The 22871-nt window shown below is 37.3% G+C and overlaps 1 protein-coding gene across 1 annotated transcript in view; it reads right to left on the minus strand.

Moving 5' to 3' along the window:
- LOC134855429 (E3 ubiquitin-protein ligase TRAIP-like) overlaps positions 1 to 21839 on the minus strand; it is a 131680-nt gene extending 109841 nt beyond the window's left edge. The window contains exons 1-3 of the mRNA XM_063871956.1: positions 21449 to 21839; positions 20860 to 21212; positions 8395 to 8584 (exon numbers count right to left, since the gene is read on the minus strand). Coding sequence (XP_063728026.1) covers positions 8395 to 8584; positions 20860 to 21212; positions 21449 to 21802 — 897 coding nt within the window. The 5' untranslated portion in view covers positions 21803 to 21839. The remainder of the gene's footprint in view (positions 1 to 8394; positions 8585 to 20859; positions 21213 to 21448) is intronic.
- Positions 21840 to 22871: the final 1032 nt, after the last annotated feature.

Consider the following 22871-nt stretch of genomic DNA (forward strand, 5'->3'; position numbering starts at 1 on the left):
TTATCGTTAAGGATATCATAACCTCGGTGATTAAGTTTTACCATTATGGCTCAAAGCGCTTGTAAAGTTGTCCAAATTTTTTACTTTGGGAACGCATGATCTGTCTCGTCTACTGTGATCAGTCATTAATCAGGACTCCACACTTAAAACCAGCTGGTTGTTATTCATTTATTATGTACTCTTTTCTTGAAACGGATGTTGACTATTTCGATGATTTTCGGGATAGATCTTCGAAAAAACGAACGTTTACTTAGAGTCGGTGCAAAAACATTCGCACAGACCGGTACTTATTTAACTATCAAATTGTACAAAAAGACGTAGAGGGAACTTTCAATTATCAAAATAAAGTAACTTTGTCAACTGGCGAATTCAATTCCTTGGCGCACCATTACACAAAAATCAAAAGATTGACGAAACGAAAAAAATGCAATGTGACTAAAAAACTTAGAAAAAGCGAAGCAAATCTTAAAAAATCTTCATGCTCGAAAAAGGAATGCGAAAGTGAAAACGATGATAACTGTCCGCTTGTGTAACATCAAAAACTCGTTAATTAATTAAAAATACAACGCAATGGTTGAAGCAAAGTATGAGAAATCCCCTGGTTATTTCAAACAATTCCGTAAGAATTACAAATTTTTCATCCTGAATCATGAACCCAATTTCTCTGGCTTCGCTTCAAATGCAATTTTTGCGGTATCCTCCATTCAGATAAATTAGATTTTGCAACCATTCGGTTGACAATGGAAAAACATTATACAGTGCTGGTCGAAGTCACAAAAGAGTCTACCGATTTACTAAGCAAGATGACATCAAAAGCATTCGTCGTGCCTTGCCATCTCTCTACATTCAAATACTCATTTGTGTTGCTCTAAGTATCAATTGTCTGGCCCTCTGTTGAAAAAACAATTGTCTGGCCCTCTGTTGTAGTCCATTGTTCGTTTTGATTGCCGTCGTCTTAGAGCCAAATCCTTGAACCGATTTAGTCGAGACGAAAAGGCTCTTTTTCTTTGTTGATGGATGACTGCAACCAATTCTCGCGTGTAGGTCTGGTAGATACTTGTTCTTAATCGATCGGAGACTGATATTATCTGCAGAGCACTAGTCACAACTTGAATGTTTCAAATTTTTGTTAAAACAAAAAAATGACTAAATTACCGAAGAGAAATTGAGATAATGAAAAAAAACTGAAATGTTTATTAATGAGAGAGAGATCAGAAAAGGGGTGGCATGGCTTAATTAGGTCGAAGCTTGAATTTTTTGAGGTGGGGCTATCAAACTATCTATTCTTATACGCATGACGCCTGAGGTCATATTAAGATTACATGCGAAAACCCGATTTTCTAGAGTTATGAGATATGTATAATAAAGGGGTAACGGGCGAAAGCATCCCATTTCACGTTTTCTTGTTAGTTTGCCCGAATTTCTTTGTAATGCTGTTAAAGTTTCAGTACCATGATTCATAGCAGTCACTAAGTTAACCGTCATAATAGAAAAAACAACATAGAACATTTTTAAATTATAACCGGGAGGAAAAGCAATCAAATACACATATAAAATGTGGTTATCGTTAAGGATATCATAACCTCGGTGATTAAGTTTTACCATTATGGCTCAAAGCGCTTGTAAAGTTGTCCAAATTTTTTACTTTGGGAACGCATGATCTGTCTCGTCTACTGTGATCAGTCATTAATCAGGACTCCGCACTTAAAACCAGCTGGTTGTTATTCATTTATTATGTACTCTTTTCTTGAAACGGATGTTGACTATTTCGATGATTTTCGGGATAGATCTTCGAAAAAACGAACGTTTACTTAGAGTCGGTGCAAAAACATTCGCACAGACCGGTACTTATTTAACTATCAAATTGTACAAAAAGACGTAGAGGGAACTTTCAATTATCAAAATAAAGTAACTTTGTCAACTGGCGAATTCGATTCCTTGGCGCATCATTACACAAAAATCAAAAGATTGACGAAACGAAAAAAAAAATGTGACTAAAAAACTTAGAAAAAGCGAAGCAAATCTTAAAAAATCTTCATGCTCGAAAAAGGAATGCGAAAGTGAAAACGATGATAACTGTCCGCTTGTGTAACATCAAAAACTCGTTAATTAATTGAAAATACAACGCAATGGCTGAAGCAAAGTATGAGAAATCCCCTGATTATTCCAAACAATTCCGTAAGAATTACAAATTTTTCATCCTGAATCATGAACCCAATTTCTCTGGCTTCGCTTCAAATGCAATTTTTGCGGTATCCTCCATTCAGATAAATTAGATTTTGCAACCATTCAGTTGACAATGGAGAAACATTATACAGTGCTGGTCGAAGTCACAAAAGAGTCTACCGATTTACTAAGCAAGATGACATCAAAAGCATTCGTCGTGCCTTGCCATCTCTCTACATTCAAGTATTCATTTGTGTTGCTCCAAAAATCAATTGTCGGGCCCTCTGTTGAAAAAACAAATGTCTCGCCCTCTGTTGTAGTCCATTGTTCGTTATGATTGCCGTCGTCTTAGAGCCAAGTCCTTGAACCGACTTAGTCGAGACGAAAAGGCTCTTTTTCTTTGTTGATGGATGACTGCAACCGATTCTTTACTGATAAGTCGAGACTGATATTATCTGCACAGGACTTTTAGAGGAGTGTTTAGAGTAATTGACATAAATTTAGGTAGGTATGATTGTATGGAAAATGATTCAAACAATTTTTTTGTGAAACTTATCATGGAAAATAAATTCAAATTTTGAATAACGTTTTTATTTGGCTTTTTTCTAAAAAAAAAAACTAACTACATCTGCGGAGGGCGTTCCCGAGGAGTGTAGCGACGAGCAATACCGAGTTAGATATTGCCCGCTAAACCAATCGGCCACACCTTAATATTTCGAAGGACTTGATCTGAAATTTTACCGGTTGTTTTAAGGTTATAGAAAAAGAAAATCTGTTGAGAACAATTTCAAAAAATGAATTTCCAAAATTTACAAAAACATCAACAAAGCAGTTTAGAGCAAAATAAACACAATAAAGTCCGCATAACACTGAATCGGCAGATTGTATTGGTTTTTTCACCAGCAGTTGATTTCCCTAGTGAATTCTACATCGCATATTCTTGTACGCGAAGGGATGACCACATAATCTTTTACGTAGAGCATCTGCGAAGAACATCTGCCCTCCAGCTCGAGCAAAAAGCAACCAGTGGGTTTCAGGTTAGTGCGAGGGTGAAGTATTCATAATCATGAAAAAATTATCTTTTTTCAATAGTGAAGAGCATGCAAAATCTGCCGAAAAAACACCTCTAAAGCGATATTTCAAATAATTACAACGGTTAGTAAGTTCCATTATTTGAAGCTTATCCAAGGCTAGCTTAGGTCCCAGGAGTGTTTTTGATAATTTTTATATCTGAACGCACATTAACTGTTGATGCACGCACTCCCATAAATAAATAATTGACGTTATTACCGAGACCTGCCTCTAAACTTGAGTTCGACCGAAATAGCAATTGGTCAATTCAGGATGATTAAAATCGTGTGACCCCTCCTAAGTAGACGTGAGATCAAAAGCCATAACATATTGATTATCATATTTAGCGAGACACAAAATCAGGATCTTCATGCGTATTGTAATAAATTCTTTTATTGTCTGAAGTTGAGATTGGAGTTCCGGCAATGTGTAGGCTGTTTCTTTATACTCTCAGTCAACCCAAACTTCTGGTAATGAAAAGAAATTGTAGTGGTAGTACGCAAATATGCTTCGTTTATGCTCATTGCTACTATCATTCTTTGAACAGATTCTTTTGCGAAAACATCCTCTTGTCGCCAGCTTTGTACTCCTGCAGTTGCGAAAAACGATTTTGGCACTTCTTCAAGGTAATTGTAAATGGCCTGGTTCTCAATGTTTTTTTCTATCGATGAGGGAACATTGTCAGTCACAATCATCTTTCTGACATAAAAACTAGCTTCGATTATTTGTACCTTGTAGTGTTTAGCTGCATCTTCAGATATAAAAACAAAATCACTAATAGAACGTCTAAGAGACGATCTTATTGTCACACCGCAAAGTAGGTATTGTCACACGACAAGAAATCGCATGCAATGTTATCAAATAGTTTAAGCTCGTTCGAGGCTGCAACGAGAGCTCTACGCTACGCAACATCCTCAGCTATCCTTCCATTACCGTCAATAGCTGATGGATTTTCTTCATAATAATATCCTTGACAAGCCAACCTTATTTTCTTGGCTTCATTACCGTATGAAAACTCGGTCTCAAACCTTAATGGGCAAATTTTGCGTTAGTAGTTGATATTTTCTCGCCATTCAGAGACAGTATACACACAGAAAATAATAAAGATAAAGGATTGTTAACAAAATATGGCGCATCTCTGCTTGTCGCCTGTGTAGCACACGTTCGAAGCAAGGTTCCATTGATGCGCATAACTCGCTCAACTATTTCCAAACGAGTACGGTGAAGATCGATGAAACTATTTCTGTCGCCGAGTACTTTAAACTCGAACATAGGGCCATCACGAGAGTAGAACGGTCCAATTTTTTGGGGTAAAGCATTTTCAAAAAAGACAAGTAGAGGCACTTTTTCAAACAAGTCCAACGAGCTGTGAGTTGCTTAATTCGCGATTAAATGATAAACTGTTTTAACTCTTGTAAAGATATCGGAGCGACTTCTCTGTGCAGTTGGTTTTCTGGGAATGACGCGTTTTTTTTTTCAGTTCACTGCCGTTGTTCTCTTCGGATGACTTTTTCGAGATCTACCTCCTCCTCCTATTTTCTTTTTTAAATCTTTTATTATAACGGTGCTTTTGAGTGCATGTTTAGGGCTTTTTCTTTCACCAAAATGTTTTATGTTTAATACCATTATCATGAAGTATGCGGTTTGTCTTTATCATATGAGTGTTTCGGAATCCTTTTCACTAGATGGAGTCTTTTACTAAAAAAAATCGCAATTTTTTAAGTAAATTTTTCTTTTGAGTATTTCCAGTTTTAACTGGTACGTTTCCATTGACTACATTGAGCAGACATTCGCAAATAAAACTTATGATCTCGCGCTTTGAAGTTTTTCTAACAAATCTACTTAGCTGGTCAGGTTTTTATTGTACCGTATGCTGCAAAATAGTTAGTTTTTCTTTTTCATTTGTGATTGGCGTCGTTTTTGCTCCAGATAAGGGTAAATAAAAAACTGTTGGTCCAGGTTGCGTGACATTTGAACAACGGTCCAGGTTACGCTCTATTTTTGTTAGTGAAATTTTATTATCCTCTCGAGTCATCCACGCACAAAGCATTGAATTTGGTGATAGGCAATCTCTCGCTTTTGTTCATTTTCCATCCAACCTGGCTTTTCTTCCGGGCACAATGATTCCTGGAGTTGTAAGGAGGTATTCGTCTATTGCAACTAGAATAATTTTTGAAATAAGTTTTCAACCCGAGCACAACCCAAATTATCTAGGTTTTCAAGTTTCCGGCCCTAGTATTTGGACGAAAACTATCTCTTTTCTTTGCGTTTAGCGTAGAAAACGGCACTAAGATTTCTGAACACAAAAATCTGAAGTATTTGATTCAAATTTATGTAAAGGTAATCACCGTTTTCCCAATGGAGACGGTGTAAATATTTTGTTAACCAGTTGTAATCCTTTTGCTCGAGCTTCAACTCACACGAGGTAAGAAAAGAATGAGCCAATAAACTTGCTCAATTTGTTTAAAGTTCAATAAGGCCCTTGCTCAATAAAGTTGTAATTGCTCAATTTTTAACCACGAAGGCGTTATTCTTGTAACGAAAGCCTTCCACGTCAAGCACAACTGATCTCAAAATGATTTGAGCAGTTATACTCGGACGCCAGATTTGCAACATTGAAAGTACCCTGACAGCACCCCACTATTGGGTTGAGAAAATCAATTTGGGTTAGCTTTTTTATCAAAGTTTTTCGAAAAAAAGTCATAAAACATCATATTCCGAGAACTTCAAGGTTTCGAGCCATCACATTTGTAAGCAAGATTCGCAACCTTTCTCTGACGGCACCCAAATGCAAGGTTGACAATTTCATTTAAAGAACTACTTTGTAATTTGGGTTTTCTGTAAAATTTTGAAAGAACCTTATAAATCGTCGTATCCCGTACACTAAAAGGATTTGGGCAATCAAAATTGGAGGTCAAAATCGCAACCCCTGGGGAACCCTGACAACATTTCACTGATAGGCTGCTTATTTTAAACTCGATTAAATAAACACTAAATTCAACTGGAAAATCAAAAAATATATATACTTTTAACCATTGCAATATACGATACAGCTTAAACATGAAAAAATTCTTTCATTAAAGATGCAAAAATACTATCTTGAAAAAACTTAAACGTGGCGAGATAGTGAAGCTCGCATTTAAACTTAAAAATTACAAAACATTCAACGAGAATTTCACTGAACGAGTAATCTCTAGCGTCTCGAATCTGTTGAACTTTCTAAGTACAGCTTTTAGTTCCTCCCCTTTAAAATCTCATAGACGCCCAAATGCGTGAAGACATTGAGCTTTCAGAGTGTTTTTTGTTCAAAATTTCACCAGTTAAAGTTGTCTATGCTAATAAATATGGCCAATAGACAATTGGAGAAGCTTCAATGAACGCAATCAAACCGAAAAAAAAAAACAATTGAATAATTTCAAAGAGAACAAAAATGCAAATGAAATTAAAACTCAACTGAACTTAGAAAAACTCAAAATTCACTACGAAAAGTCATATCTGAGTCAGAACAGTCATGCCTGAAAAAAACTACAAAAAGACCTTAAGACCTCAATAAGTGTAATCACTACGTACTTTGACATTTAAAAACGCCTGTCCTTTTTTATACACAAGTAAAAAAATAGCCAACAGACAGTTGGAAATGAGTCAATGAACGGAAGTTATCATAAAAAAAATAACTGACTTTTCGAAAAAAAATATATCAAAATAGATGGCCTTAAATCTTTTCGAATTTCTAGAACATTTTGTGATTGACATTGTTTTGATAAAATCAACCGATTTGAGAAAATTGGATCCATAAGTAAAATTTTTATTTCGCTGGGAAATCTGAAAATTTAATTCCACATTAATTAAATTCCAACTACAGTTCCATCACGCTTTTCCTGACTCTTTCACTTTTGCTATTCGATAATTGAATATAATTTCCTTTTAGGAAAGGAAACGAACTGAACTGAAATCAAAAGTCAAACCGCGAAAGAGTAAATTTGAGCCTGAACAAACTTTAAGAATTTTCTTGAAAAAAAAAATTATCGCGACCTATGGAAGAGTCTGAACTATGTTCATCATCTCTTGAAAAATTTGTCTTTTTCTTACTAATATCATAATAAATGGCTGAACCGAAAGAAACCTTTTTCTGTATAGACATACATAGTGCGCAGGATATTGTTTATTTTTTTTGTTTATTTTCGTCAAATATTTTCTATATTCACGAACTTAAATTAGATTTCACTTTGACTTGAAGCCCCCAAGAATCAAAGCTACAGAAGCGTAGAGCGCTAAACTTGATATAGTTGTTAAACTCCAAATCGCTATTATTTTTCCAATTAATACGAAATAAAATTTTGGCTCTTTTCCAGTTTCCCACCCCCCTCAAAAAATAAAATAAAACTGTTCAAAAATTGTTCAAACGACTTTTTGCATGTTAAAAATGCTGTTCAAATTTGTTCTACTGTTCACGCTCACACGTTTTAATGCAGTTTATAACATAAAAAGTCATTTCAAATAGACTTTCATATATTGAATTTCACAAAATATCAAAGGGGGGACTGGAAAAGAGCCAAAATTTTGACAATAGATGGTTATTGAGCTATCAAACCAACGACAATGAAAATGTATCCAGCGTCAGTTTTTATTGATAAAATGGAAGAAAAAGCACAGACTCCCTCCAATAAAAGTGTTCCAGGACACTGAAAACAAATTAAAGACAATCCATTTGTTTCAAATGACTAACATGTCATTTTTCCTCCCCCCTCCTCTCACAAAAGCATGATTTTTATGATTAAACGAGTAGTTTTACACGGTAATACAAGAAGATCAAAGATATCAAAAAGTGGAATAGCAGGCCATTTTTCGTAACAATTCTAACAGTTTGCACAAAATTAGTACCAGAATCAACTAATTAAACTAATTTTGTAGCCCATTTTGTGGGAGGTTGGTCTTAGAACAGTGCCACTAATGGCTACACAGCTAGTTAATCACGATACACCCAACGTCAACGAGAGATGAAAAATGTTCTTGTGCATTATTATACAGCGCATCGGGGCAATCCCTCTCAACATGCCTTTTTAAGTCATAATTTGTGCAAGAGTCTATCTAAAAAGCCCTGTGTGTCGAGCATCACCCGTAAAGCATTCGAAATGAACGCTGAAAACAAAGTCTAACTTTCAAGTGTTTGGAGGAAGTTCTACCGATCAACTCAGCTCTTAGATTCTCAGCTTCGGACTTGGTCTCTTGTAATTCCGAGTCCACTAAGACACAGTAGTTAATCAACAGCTGAAGAGCCTCGTCGGCGTTTCCACCATTTTCAGCAGCCAGCTTCTTGAAGTGACACACTCTTTTTTCCATTTCGTTACTGGCAACAAACAACTTCGATCAACTATAACAGATTTGTTTCAAGTTTTGCATTACTCCACGCGTTTGAAAAACAAACCAATGAAAGAGGACGAGCTTAAGCAGATGCAGAATGTTATTCAACTTGTAACAGCAACGGTGAAAGTTGCCCATGAAATACTATCATATCTGGAAATTATATAGGTGTAACCTATATACAGTGCTGATTTAAATTATCCGAACGACACGAATAAAAATTGATATCTAAAAAGTGTTTGTCTCAAAAAATTGGGTTAATTTTTGTCGAAATAAGATGTGGACAATGCTTGCTTAGAATTTTATGGAGCAATTTATAAAGCGAAACTAAGGCCCAAAATGTTATCCCACAAATGATCATTTTTGGCTTTTTTAGTCATTGAGAAATTACGCCAAAACTATTGGTTCAGTTAGTGACTATATCAAATCGATCCTCTTCTGTAGCCCAATAAAGGAGATAATCTTCTCAAGTTTGTATACATCAAACTAGTTTCAAATGAGAGGAAAAAAATGTCATTTTCTACATAAAATACCGATTTTTTATATATTAACAATTTTTAATCGTTTTGCGCCAACTTTTAGAGATTATAGTTAAAAATCAGTTAAAAAGATTATGGATGATGCTTAAGATGGGTCACTAAACTCAATGTGAGCGACCCAATTTAAGCATCATCTGAAATATTTTTAACTAGTCTTGAGAAAAAGAAGAAACACTTTACTTTAATTACTATACAGAATAGTCAATGCATTAGTATAGTAACCGTGTAAAATTAATGCATTAGTATAGTAACCGTGTAAAATTAATGCATTAGTATAGTAACCGTGTAAAATTAATGCATTGGTATAGTAACCGTGTAAAATTAATGCATTAGTATAGTAACCGTGTAAAATTAATGCATTAGTATAGTAACCGTGTAAAATTAATGCATTGGTATAGTAACCGTGTAAAATTAATGCATTAGTATAGTAACCGTGTAAAATTAATGCATTAGTATAGTAACCGTGTAAAATTAATGCATTAGTATAGTAACCGTGTAAAATTAATGCATTAGTATAGTAACCGTGTAAAATTAATGTTAGTAACAAATTTAGATTAGTTACTCATGTTTGAATAAAATGAGACGAAATTATCACATCAATAAAATCATCAATTTAGGAATGAAAATGTGAAGTAAAAAATTGTACACCCGTAAAAACTAAAATTATTAAAACATTATCAAACTGAACATATAATTGCAAATCAACTAATGAAAACGGAATTCACGCCATGAAATATAGGATAAGATTTCATTTCAGTAGTGTAGAAATCTTTTAATTTTTTATTAAACGTTGATGTGGTAATACCAAAACTTCGTTATTTACTGGGCAACGAATTCATTTTTTGACGTCAGGTGAAAACATTTTTTTGAACATTGGTTATCAAATATTATTTGGTTTGTGTTTTTCGCTGCCTTCAAAAATTGCGGGTTGTTCTGGAAAAGAATTGGTTTGTCTGTAACCAAGAGCGTCCTGTTCAAAAAATTGGCAAAATCCATTGGGTTTTGATGAGCTCGAACGTGTTTCCAACTGTCGGCTGGTAGCATCTGTTGACTTTTTGCATTAGTAAATATCGACTTGAATTAAAATAACTCAAATAAAAGCTATTGTCATATCAATCCAAGCATTGATATTACCAACTTCAGAGTTTTAATTGAATCCATCAATGAACAACCCAAAAACAATTATAAATAGATCCTGTCTCGAAATACTAAAAGTAGCTAGTCAACAATTGGCTGCGAGTAATGAAATACGAGGTCCTGCTTTCAGTCTTGTCCTGTCACACAAAGCTGCTCCATTTTCCTTGGTGTGCAGTGGCAAAGAAACTCTTGCTCGTATAGAATCATTCTTGAAAAAAATCCATGCAATTACTCGGGCATCAATAGTGCTCCGATTGCAGATAAGATTTTTCACGGGGCTCCTATTTCCTTCTCATCTGGGGGATGAAATCGGCCATTTGTATCAGCTTAGCTCTTGTAATGAACAGATGCTATTTGAACTTTGCTTTTGAATTAGGCAATTTGTATAGTTGGAACTTGTACTAGGTAGGTTGACATTCTGTACAGGTAGGTAGTGCGACCGTACACCAAAACCCCCTGATGCAGAATGTGCTTGATGTTAGAGCCATAGTATTCAACCATAGTGGTTTTGAGAACAAAATGGCGCATTTTTCCTATTAAAGCCTCGGTGTTTTCTAAGCTTAGATCGCATGAAATCAATTAAAGAAATAAAAGAACAGTTCAGTATCTAGGTAAACACCAAGTTATTTGCATGACGGTGCAATTTCTAAAGGTATATTCTTTATATATAATTGCTATTGGAGGTACTATTTAACAGAGGCGAAGCTGAGCTTCGCACATTTTGTGATACAACACGAGAAGAATCGGATAAAAAATCAAAACTATGGAAAAAAAACAAGATCAATCATAATGAATAAGGCTATTTTGAAGTCAAACTTGACGAGAGTTAAATATGAAAATAGCATCGGAAGATAATTTAACTAGCGGTAACAAAGGCGAAAATACCATGGCAAAAACTCTTTAAGCCCCAAAAAAACCAACAAGACTTAAGACTTACGAAAAGTTAATCAGTCCCTTTCACCCTCAAAACACTCAAAAAACTTCATTTGCTCATCATCTGAAACAATATGAGACAGCTAAGCCGATATAATATAGACCAAAACCTATGAAGCCCAAAAAGGGACAAAAAGACGAAAAAACATTCAGATCAACAAGAAGTTATAACGCCCCTCTCGCCCTCAAAACACAGGCACGCACACACACTTTTTTCGCTCGTTGAAAGACGCAATATTATGCCGATAAGCCGATACAAAATAGACCAAAACCTATCAAGACGAAAAAAAAAACAAAGACGACAAAAACATGTTGTGATGAAAAATTTGAACTATAATTAAGAAATTAAGAATCATAGCATTTGGTGGAAACCAGAGGTGAGCATACAAAATAAGTGAGCATTTATTCTGCCAAAAATATTTCGTCCTATATTTGAATTGTTTCAATGCTTCCATTGAAACAGTTCAATAATAGGACGAAATCATTTTGGCAGAATAAAGTTTTTAAGAATATATACGAAGTCAAGGTTAAAAAATAATACAAACAAGCAGCCGAGATAAATCAGTACGTTGAAAGCTGTAATGAAAAAAACTAAAAATCGAACAACCGATGTAGTTGGATGGTAAAAACAAAGCAGAAACAGTCGACTAAAAAAACAAAAGCGCCGAAGTCGAAATTTCAAAAAAAAAACCGAAGAAATATCATTTTAAATCGTTGAACTGAGAATTTATTGGAAAAACACTAATAATGATGTACAGTGGCAGTAATAGACCAATGAGCTCCAATAAACGCACATACTGCATACATTTGTGCTGCATGCTTGCTGAAATCTGTGAACAAAGTTATTTACGGGAAAAAAGTCTAGTACCCGATTGCAATACCCTTGCTTATCGCAAGGATAAAGATACACGACATTAGCAGCCGTACTCTAGCAGCCTCCAACTAAAGGGTTGGGAATTTGAAGAAAGAAAAATAAATTTAATTATTCTGAAAACTTTTTGAAAAAAAAACGCAAAAATTGTCAGATCTGGAAAACTACAAAGAATTGAACAGTCATATTTGGGGGCTAGATTAGGAACACCTGAAAACACTCTGACAGTCCCCTTCCCCCATTACAGGGAAAAAGGCTTCAAAAATCAATTGTAATTTGAAAAAAAAAATTTAAATTTGTAACTTCTAATCTCGAAAACTCAAAAGATTTGAGTAGTCATATTTGGGGGCAAGATTTTCAACCCTTCGAGAGTTCTCTGACACTTTACAATTAAAAGGTCGGGAATTTCAAAATTTGAAAAAAAAAATTGAACTTTTGAGCAGTCACATTTGGAGACAAGATTCGCAATCCTTGAGAGTACTCTGACCGCACCAAATTACAGGGTTGGAAACTATTTTTCCAGTTGGAGTTTTCTGAAAAACTGAAAAAATAATAAAAACTGTCTCACCTCATACACTAACCGGATTTGGGCATTTTTAATTGGAGCCCAAATTCGCAGCCCCTGGGGAAACTTTGACAGCATCCCTTTAAAGTTGCTATCTTATAAATCGGTGGAACAAACGCTAGATTCAAACTAGTAAATCGAAAAAAAAAAATCTTATGCATTGCATTATACGATATAGCTTAACCACGCATACATACGTTATGCCCTTAACTGTTGCACAAAACGCTTAAACAAGGCACGATACGTGTCACGCGCATTTAAATAAAGTATAGATTTATTCAAAATAAACTACCTACTTATAGCTTGACCTATTCATAGCTATGTTTGTGTCGTCGGAAAGTCTAAACTCTTCGCTAAAATCGTAGACTTTTGGAAGGTCGTTAATCAATATAGGAAACAGAGGACGCCCAAAGGGATCCCTGCGGGACACGACATTCCAGACTTCACCAATCGTTTCGCCAATTTGTCTGCAGGGCTTCAAGTTAAATTTCATGCCAAAGCAAAATTTTCACTCACACCAAATTTCTCAATTATGAAACAAAATTATGAAACAAGTAGGTCAAAAGCTTTTATAAATCAAGTTCTCTTCGGTACTTGAGTTTTATCTCACTGTTACTTTGCCGAAAGCATCAATGTTATTGTTTTCTTTTGGAAACCAAACTGTTTCATTTAAATGAAAGAAGTAGCTGTTCAAATGATAGTTCAATGAGTTGTTCAGAAATGACTTTCATTTCAGGCTTAGCCTAATTGTTGCGATAAACTTGGTACGCTTGTAAGAAGGGCCTTTAGAGACGGGATTTTAGAGGGTACGGGATTTTAGAGACAAGCTCGTCAAGCCGCGATACACCCCCTCTACCCGGACATCCCCGCCGGAACCTCCACCCGTAAAAAACCAGGTTGTAATCGCTTTCATTTCTTTTTTATTTGTTTTTTAAATCTATTTCTCTACAATCGATTTAACAATCTATTCTTTCTCTTGTTTTGTCTGTTTTGTACCCTGTTTAATGAATGTCCTTGCCGAAGTACAGGCCGAAGTGGCTACCCTAGTGGAGCAGGAAATTGGTAATAGGAACCTCAAGGACCAAGTACTGCAGCCCCTAAGATATCGGAGCCACAGTTCACTCGTACAGAGGTGCAAAACTAGCCGACCTTGCCGCTACTGTCTCGCTCTACCCCTCGCAGAAACTGAACTGTGTTACTATAGTAGCCGGCTTTAATGATAACTCATCTACGGTTTCAGAGTTTGCTAATGATTTGAGATTTTTAATAAATTTGATAATTCATAAGTTTAACCCAAATGTGCTTATTATCCCCAAAACCATCCTCTCTGCAAATAATCACTTCATAAACAGAAAACTTGGTGCTTTAAATAATTCTTTGTTTCGCCTTATTAATACATATTACCACTCAAGAATTCGAATTTTTCCCCCAATCTAAACGTTAATTTTAGTGCTAATATGTTTTGTAAAGATGGTATTCATTTTTCCTTTTATGGGAAAAAAAGTTTCAGTTTATTGCTCGCTCAGCCAACTTGTATATATTCACCATAAATTTACCCTCCTCGCTGCCAAATTATGGCCGATCAAACGCACTGCCACATTTGCAAACGCCACCTCCGAAAAGGAGGCATATCGTGTGTCATTTGCAAAGCATACATACATGTCTCATGTAGCGGGCTACAGAGCAGCAAATTTTATTACGCTGGTTTCTCCTGCATACAATGCACTCCCGAGAACTTTGCAAAAGGGCCTAAATCCACAAACAGACCAACAAGCACAGCCCCCATCACAACTCAAAAAGAGACATCACCGACAACACCTGAAACAAACGCACTGCCCAACGCAAAACAATCTTATCCATCGCCCCCAGCAATCACTACAGTCCCCTTCGACCCCTGGAAACTTATTGACCAAGAACTCGAAATTGAAATAAATGACATATACAAAAATGTCATTAACTGGAAACCGCGCTTCATAGTTCTAAACAAGAACAAGCCCGGTTTTCAATTCATAGAATTACTGAACCAGCAGCTGTTGTCATTAGTAGAAGAAACACCAAATTCTAATGTCGCAATGAAATCAGCAATGATTCTCCCACATCTGCTACTCCCCAAAACTAAATCAGAAACAAACGTATCAAATTCCAAAACACTGAGCCGCCGCATATGGAAGCAAGGCTTATTAGACGAACTTTTCACTGAAGCGAAAGCTCTCCAAATTAGACATCCAAAACAGAAGAAGTCCGAAGTAAATGAGGAAGTTAAGCAATTCGATAAACTAAAGTACAGGCAAATTATCTCCCGCCATTGGCTGCCTTTCAGACAAGAAAACAAAAGGAGTACTTCCCCTAAACGAAGTCATTGAAGGAAAAACAGTCCTTAATATCCTGAAAGAAAAACACCCCCCACCAAAACAGCGAACACTAACTATTCAACTGAATTAAATGAAGACACAATGTCATACCACCCCTCTAAATTCGAACAAATAAACGACAAGACAGTTCGAGAATCAACCCTGAAAACGCACGGAAGCCACGGTCGCTCAGGTCTAAATGCGTGCGAATGCAGAAGGATATTAACTCACTTCAACCAGACATCCATTGAGCTTTGCAAAACAATTGCTAAATTATTCTATACAATAGCAAGTAAAGTTGTCCCCCATGAAAACTTAATAGCATACAACTCGTGTCACCTGATAGCTCTGGAAAAAAAATCCAGGGGTACGGCCCATTGGTATAGGCGAGGTTCTGAGAAGAATTGGCAAAATAATCACCCAATGTATACAATCAGACATTAAAAATCTCGGAAAAAAATTACAACTCTGCTTAGGCCAGAAGTGTGGAATCGAATATGTTATCCACAGCTTGAGGAAGGAGTTTGAGAAACCGGAAACGGAAGCCATACTACTTATTGATGCAGAAAACGCCTTCAACTCGCTCAATAGAGAACTTGCTCTAAAAAATGTAGAAATCCTTTGTCCGGCACTACATCATGCGCTGGCCAACTCATATAAACATCCCTCAAATCTATATGTCAATAACACGGTTTTGATATCTACCGAAGGCACAACGCAAGGTGATCCCCTCGCAATGGCTATGTACGGAATTGGAATAATCCCACTGATTGAGCTCATGCAAAAATCAAATATCACCCAAAAATGGTACGCAGATGATGGAAGCGCTGCAGGTGATCTTAGGAGTCTCCGTGCAATACTGGACAACCTAGATGTGCACGGAAAGGCTTTCGAGTACAATGTGAAGCCTTTCAAGTGTCAACTCATAATAAAGGAAAACTGTCGTGAAAGCGCCAAAAAAGTATTCGAAGTCACAAATATTACAATGGTAGATGGTTTTAGAGTCCTTGGATCGGTCATAGGAACACCATCAGCATGCGATAAGTACATCGCAAGCGAAATTGAAAAAGCAGCTACCCTAACTGAAAAGCTTTCTAAAATAGCTAAAACATCACCACAAAATGCGTACTCCTGCTACAAAAATGGAGTTCAAAATAAATTAAGCTTTCTAACCAGAACAACTCCGGAAGCATTTAAGAAAATGAATGAAATTGAGAAAAACGTAAGACAGCATCTACTTACTAGTATTACTAGTAAAAACCATATAACCGATGAAGATCGCAACCTTTTTGCACTACCACTAAGAATGGGAGGATTAGACCTCCTCAGTCCCACGGACTTTTCCAAAAATTATGAGAGGTCACAAGCCATTTGTGATCCGTTAGAAAACAGTGATACAGAAAAAGCTGAAACGGAACAAACTCTGATAAAAAGAAACATCAAAACTGAGAAAAAGAACATCACACTCTCAAAAAATCTAAAATTATGGAAAATTGCTCATCAGAGAAAAAACTAACAATAAATCTAGCGTCACAAAAAGGAGCATCGTCACAGAAAACGGAAACGGAAGCCATTCTACTTATTGATGCAGAAAACGCCTTCAACTCGCTCAATAGAGAATTTGCTCTAAAAGATGTAGAAATCCTTTGTCCGGCACTACATCATGCGCTGACCAACTCATATAAACATCCCTCAAATCTATATGTCAATAACAAGGTTTTGACATCTACCGAAGTCACAACGCAAGGTGATCCCCTCGCAATGGCTATGTACGGAATTAAAATAAACCCACTGATTGAGCTCCTGCAAAAACCAAAAATCACCCAAAAATGGTACGCAGATGATGGAGGCGCTGGAGGTAATCTTAGGAGTCTCCGTGCAATACTGGACAACCTAGATGTGCACGGAAAGGCTTTCGGGTACAATGTGAAGCCTTCCAAGTGTCAACTCATAGTAAAGGAAAACTGTCGTGAAAGCGCCATAAAAGTATTCGAAGGCACAAGTATTACAATGCAAGATGGTTTTAGAGTCCTTGGATCGGTCATAGGAACACCATCAGCATGCGATAAGTACATCGAAAGCGCAACTGAAAAAACAGCTACCCTAACTGAAAATCTTTCCAAAATAGCTAAAACATCATCACAAAATGCGTACTCCTGCTACACAAAATGAGTTCAAAATAAAATAAGCTTTCTAACCAGAACGACTCCGGAAGCATTTAAGAAAATGGAGGAATTTGAGAAAAACGTAAGACAGCAGCACCTTATTAGCATTACTGGTAAAAAGCATATAACCGATGAAGATCGCAACCTTTTTGCACTACCACTAGGAATGGGAAGATTAGACCTCCTCAGTAACACGGACTTTTCCAAAAATTATGAGTGGTCACTAGCCATTTGTGATCCGTTAGAAAACAGTGATACAGAAATAGCTGAAACGGAACAAACTCTGATAAAAAGAAACATCAAAACTTAGAAACAGAACATCGCACTCTCAAAAAAGGCTAAAATAATGGAAAATTGCTCATCAGAGAAAAAACTAACAATAAATCTAGCGTCACATAAAGGAACATCGTCAAAGAAACCGGAAACGGAAGCCATACTACTTATTGATGCAGAAAAAGCCTTCAACTCGCTCAATAGATAACTTGCTCGAAAAAATGTAGAAATCCTTTGTCCGGCACTACATCATGCGCTGGCCAACTCATATAAACATCCCTTAAAACTATATGTCAATAACACGGTTTTAACATCTACCGAAGGCACAACGCAAGGTGATCCCCTCGCAATGGCTATGTACGGAATTGGAATAAACCCACTGATTGAGCTCCTGCAAAAACCAAATATCACCCAAAAATGGTACGCAGACGATGGAGGCGCTGCAGGTAATCTTAGGAGTCTCCGTGCAATACTGGACAATCTAGATGTGCACGGAAAGGCTTTCGGGTACAATGTGAAGCCTTCCAAGTTTCAACTCATAGTAAAGGAAAATTGTCGTGAAAGCGCCATAAAAGTATTCGAAGGCAAAAATATTACAATGGAAGATGGTTTTAGAGTCCTTGGATCGGTCATAGGAACACCATCAGCATGCGATAAGTACATCGAAAGCGCAACTGAAAAAAACAGCTACCCTAACTGAAAATCTTTCCAAAATAGCTAAAACATGACCACAAAATGCTTACTCCTGCTACACAAAATGATTTGAAAATAAATTAAGCTTTCTAACCAGAACAACTCCAGAAGCATTTAAGAAAATGGATGAATTTGAGAGAAACGTAAGACAGCAGCTACTTACTAGCATTACTGGTAAAAACCATATAACCGATGAAGATCGCAACCTTTTTGCACTACCACTAAGAATGGGAGGATTAGACCTCCTCAGTAACACGGACTTTTCCAAAAATTATGAGTGGTCACCAGCCATTTGCGATCCGTTAGAAAACAGTGATACAGAAATAGCTGAAACGGAACAAACTCTGATAAAAAGAAACATCAAAACTTAGAAACAGAACATGGCACTCTCAAAAAAGGCTAAAATTATGGAAAATTGCTCATCAGAGAAAAAACTAACAATAAATCTAGCGTCACAAAAAGGCGCATCGTCACAGAAACCGGAAACGGGAGCCATACTACTTATTGATGCAGAAAAAGCCTTCAACTCGCTCAATAGAGAACTTGCTCGAAAAAATGTAGAAATCCTTTGTCCGGCACTACATCATGCGCTGGCCAACTCATATAAACATTCCTCAAATCTATATGTCAATAACACGATTTTGACATCTACCGAAGGCACAACGCAAGGTACTCCCCTCGCAATGGCTATGTACGGAATTGGAATAAACCCACTGATTGAGATCCTGCAAAAACCAAATATCACCCAAAAATGGTACACAGATGATGGAGGCGCTGCAGGTAATTTTAGGAGTCTCCGTGCAATACTGGACAACCTAGATGTGCACGGAAAGGCTTTCGGGTACAATGTGAAGCCTTCCAAGTGTCAACTCATAGTAAAGGAAAATTGTCGTGAAAGCGCCATAAAAGTATTTGAAGGCACAAATATTACAATGGAAGATGGTTTTAGAGTCCTTGGATCGGTCATAGGAACACCATCAGCATGCGATAAGTACATCGAAAGCGCAACTGAAAAAACAGCTACCCTAACTGAAAATCTTTCCAAAATAGCTAAAACATGACCACTAAATGCGTACTCCTGCTACACAAAATGATTTGAAAATAAATTAAGCTTTCTAACCAGAACAACTCCGGAAGCATTTAAGAAAATGGATGAATTTGAGAAAAACGTAAGACAGCAGCTACTCACTAGCATTACTGGTAAAAACCATATGACCGATGATGATCGCAACCTTTTTGCACTACCACTAAGAATGGGAGGATTAGACCTCCTCAGTAACACGGACTTTTCCCAGAACTATGAGTGGTCACGAGCCATTTGTGATCCGTTAGAAAACAGTGATACAGAAATAGCTGGCACGGAACAAACTCTGATAAAAAGAAACATCAAAACTTAGAAACAGAACATCACACTCTCAAAAAAGGCTAAAGTTATGGAAAATTGCTCATCAGAGAAAAAACTAACAATAAATCTACCGTCACAGAAAGGAGCATCGAATTGGCTAAGCGTGCTCCCCTAAAAAAATACAATTTCTCTCTCAACAAATCAGAGTTTAAAGATGGATTACATCTGAGATATGGATGGGAACCTACAAACACCCCACATACATGCCCGTGTGGACAACCGTTCACACTGACCCACTCCCTACACTGTCCCAAAGGTGGATACACTCACCTAAGACATAATGAAGTTCGCTATACCTTTGCGACACTCCTGGACGAAGTATGCCATGATGTTTAAATAGAGCCAAAACTTCAACCGTTGGAAGGTGAAAGCTTTCACAACAAAACAACCACTACTGAAGATGACGCTCGACTTGACATCAAGGCAAATGGACTCTGGGGAGGTCGATTCAGCCGAACCTTTTTCGATGTAAAAATTTTCAACCCCCATGCTAAATCCTGCCCTAAAACTATACCTGACGCCTACAAATATCATGAGAGTGTCAAAACATTAAAATACCAACAAAGAATTCTGGATGTGGATCACAGCAGCTTTGTTCCACTAATTTTTGCGTGTACCGGAGGAGCAGCACCGGGCTCTACAAAAACCGTCCAGAAACTAGCAGAGAAACTAAGCGAAAAACGGAACGAATCATACTCGGACACAATTAACTATCTAAGAACAAAAATAAGTTTTGCACTTCTGAGGAGTGCAATCCTCTGCTTTAGGGGGTGCAAAAAACTTACAAATACATCCAACATAGAAAATTCTATCTGTGCTGTAATCGAGGAGGGTAGATTTTAATTGACGATTCTCTTTATGCATTAAAATAGACTTGATTTATTCAAAAAATTTTGTCTATGTATTTATATAGCGTTAGTATGGCCCTATCAAACCTGTGCACGTACCATCGCATGACGGAAGGGCCCATTTTAATTTCAGGCTTAGAAACTGAACAAAAACGCATGCAAAAAAAAAGATGATCGGATCCTAAATTGGGTATTTGTCAACTTAATCACTGCCAGTGGAAGAAAAATAGACATTGAACTCATTTACGATAGCTAATAAGTCGCTAACAACTTCGCCACTACTTCCATTTACCAAAACTATTGTGCTGTTTATTTTTATGCATCTCAAACTATTTTCTTAGGAATCATTCCAAGATGTTTCTTACACAGTTGACTGAAAAGAGATTGACGATTAGGTCCAACAACTTCCAATGAGCTAATTGTTCTTGTGATATTGTACGAATAAACAAATACTTCGTTTTACACTTATCCCATGACTCACCTTCTTTTCCTGACCAACTCTCCGATTGGAATCAGCCATTTTAGACCAGACAGCTCCGAATTTTCAGTAGCCAAGGTGAAATTTGCCTTGTTCAGTAGCGCGATTCGATTTTGTAGAGCCTTATTTTCTTCTTTAACTCTTGAATGTTCGGTTGCCGAAGTTGACACTGTCGCGTTCAGGCTTTGAACTTGGTCACAAAGAGAATTTATTTGCAGGTCCTTGCTAGATAGTAGATTTCTGAATGACTTGCATTCATTTTCACTTTTCTTAAGCTGCTTTGCGAATCCATTCAATTTCTTCAGCGCTTCCACGAACTCACACTCGAGCTTGTCCGTAAGCTCGTTACTTTTTGCCTGAAGCAAGGTCACCATTCAATATTCAACAAAGATGCTAATTTTACGCCTTAAAAAGTTTGATTCGAAACAAATTAGTTGCCAAATTAAATTAAGTCAAATTTAGTAAATGTATATCGCATCATGTTATGATAACTTTTACTGGTTATTGTAACGTTTATTTACAACAATTTTTCCCGGCAATTTCGTCTTAGCGAAAACAAATGAAGGCAAGGCAGTTCTAATATACAGCGTACCTTTTTACTGCACAGCCATTCCTTCTTGAAAGCTGACCATTTGTCAATTAAGGCAACTTCGCTAATTTCGTCCAGCGAAATCGAGGTCCAGGATCCTGAATTGTTGCTTGTACTGTCTGTTGAGCTTATGCGAATTGGGGCAGAAGTTTGAATGTCAGGTTCGAACTGGCCATATGCCGGTAGCGGTTTGCCCGAAACCTTTTTGCGACAATTGGGGCATTCCCGTTTTCGGCCTGAAGGACATGTCTGGAACCATCGGTTCACGCATGAGCTGTGGTACAAGTGGCCGCACTTGAGAAACACTATTTCATCATCTGGTCCATACAAGGAGTGACAGATTGGACAAATGAGCATTTTACAAAGTTCGAAACAAAAGGATCATTGTTATCTGAAAACTGCCTTCGAGTTTTTATAATCATTCAACTTTTACAGAGGCGAAGCGGAGCTTCGCACCACTTGCGATTCAACACAAACAAAATAAGCAGCCGAAAAAAAATGAAATTTTTAGAAAAAACTAGGTCAAATAAACTTTTGTCTCTGTATCATTCGTCTACTTCGGTCACATATGAGGCTTAAGAAAAATAGGCCCTATAACCATTGGCTCAAGAGTCAGGGACACTATCTCTTGTGTTTTTCTACCTCAAAACGGTCGGAGCCAATTCGGTTCACTTGCGACATGAGACTACAACCCGTTACAGCTTAAAGGCTACTACCAAAACAAAACAAAAAAATTTAATTGCAAAATGATAATCAATATAACAAACACCGAATACAAAACAAAACAAACAACAAATGTGGGATGAACCATTGAGGATTGAAAAGAGAGGGGGAATGCACTAACAGCAAAGGAACAAAGGAGCACCAGAATTGGGAAGGCAAAAACGTAATAAACTGCACAAGACTAGATGGCCCGGCTGACAATCATAATGGCGTTTCCTCTCATGAGGCACACTGAGAGGCTCTGGAGAAGGCGAACTGGGGCAACACGAGCGTCACGTGAACCAGAACGTCTGGCATCAGCGAGGATAGCAACTGACTTGAGGGTTTTGATAGCTAAAGCGGACCAACCCCCGAGCGTTTCGACTGCTAACGGGAAAAAACTGATTCCTTGTTCCTCACAGTTTTTCTCGTGTTTCGAAAATTTGCGGTCCTCAGCAACTTCCAGGGACGCCCCGGGGGTCTCCGCCGCACGAGAGAGAAGAGATAACTGCAGCGGGGATGTCACGGTGACGTCGAAAGCAGCTGGGCGACCAGCGCTCCAAGTAGGGATAAAAATATCGCCGGGTTTGGACCGTTCTCCAGGGATGAGGTTCCGTTGCTCCAGGATGGGGGCTAAAGAGGCAGCCGTGGTAGCATTGAAAATAATGTCCCGTAGTCTGCCGTGACTGGAGATCCGGCCACCACTCCCCCCACAAGCGACAGC

Source organism: Symsagittifera roscoffensis, chromosome 10, assembly GCF_963678635.1.
Source record: "Symsagittifera roscoffensis chromosome 10, txSymRosc1.1, whole genome shotgun sequence".
Classification (NCBI taxonomy): domain Eukaryota; kingdom Metazoa; phylum Xenacoelomorpha; order Acoela; family Convolutidae; genus Symsagittifera; species Symsagittifera roscoffensis.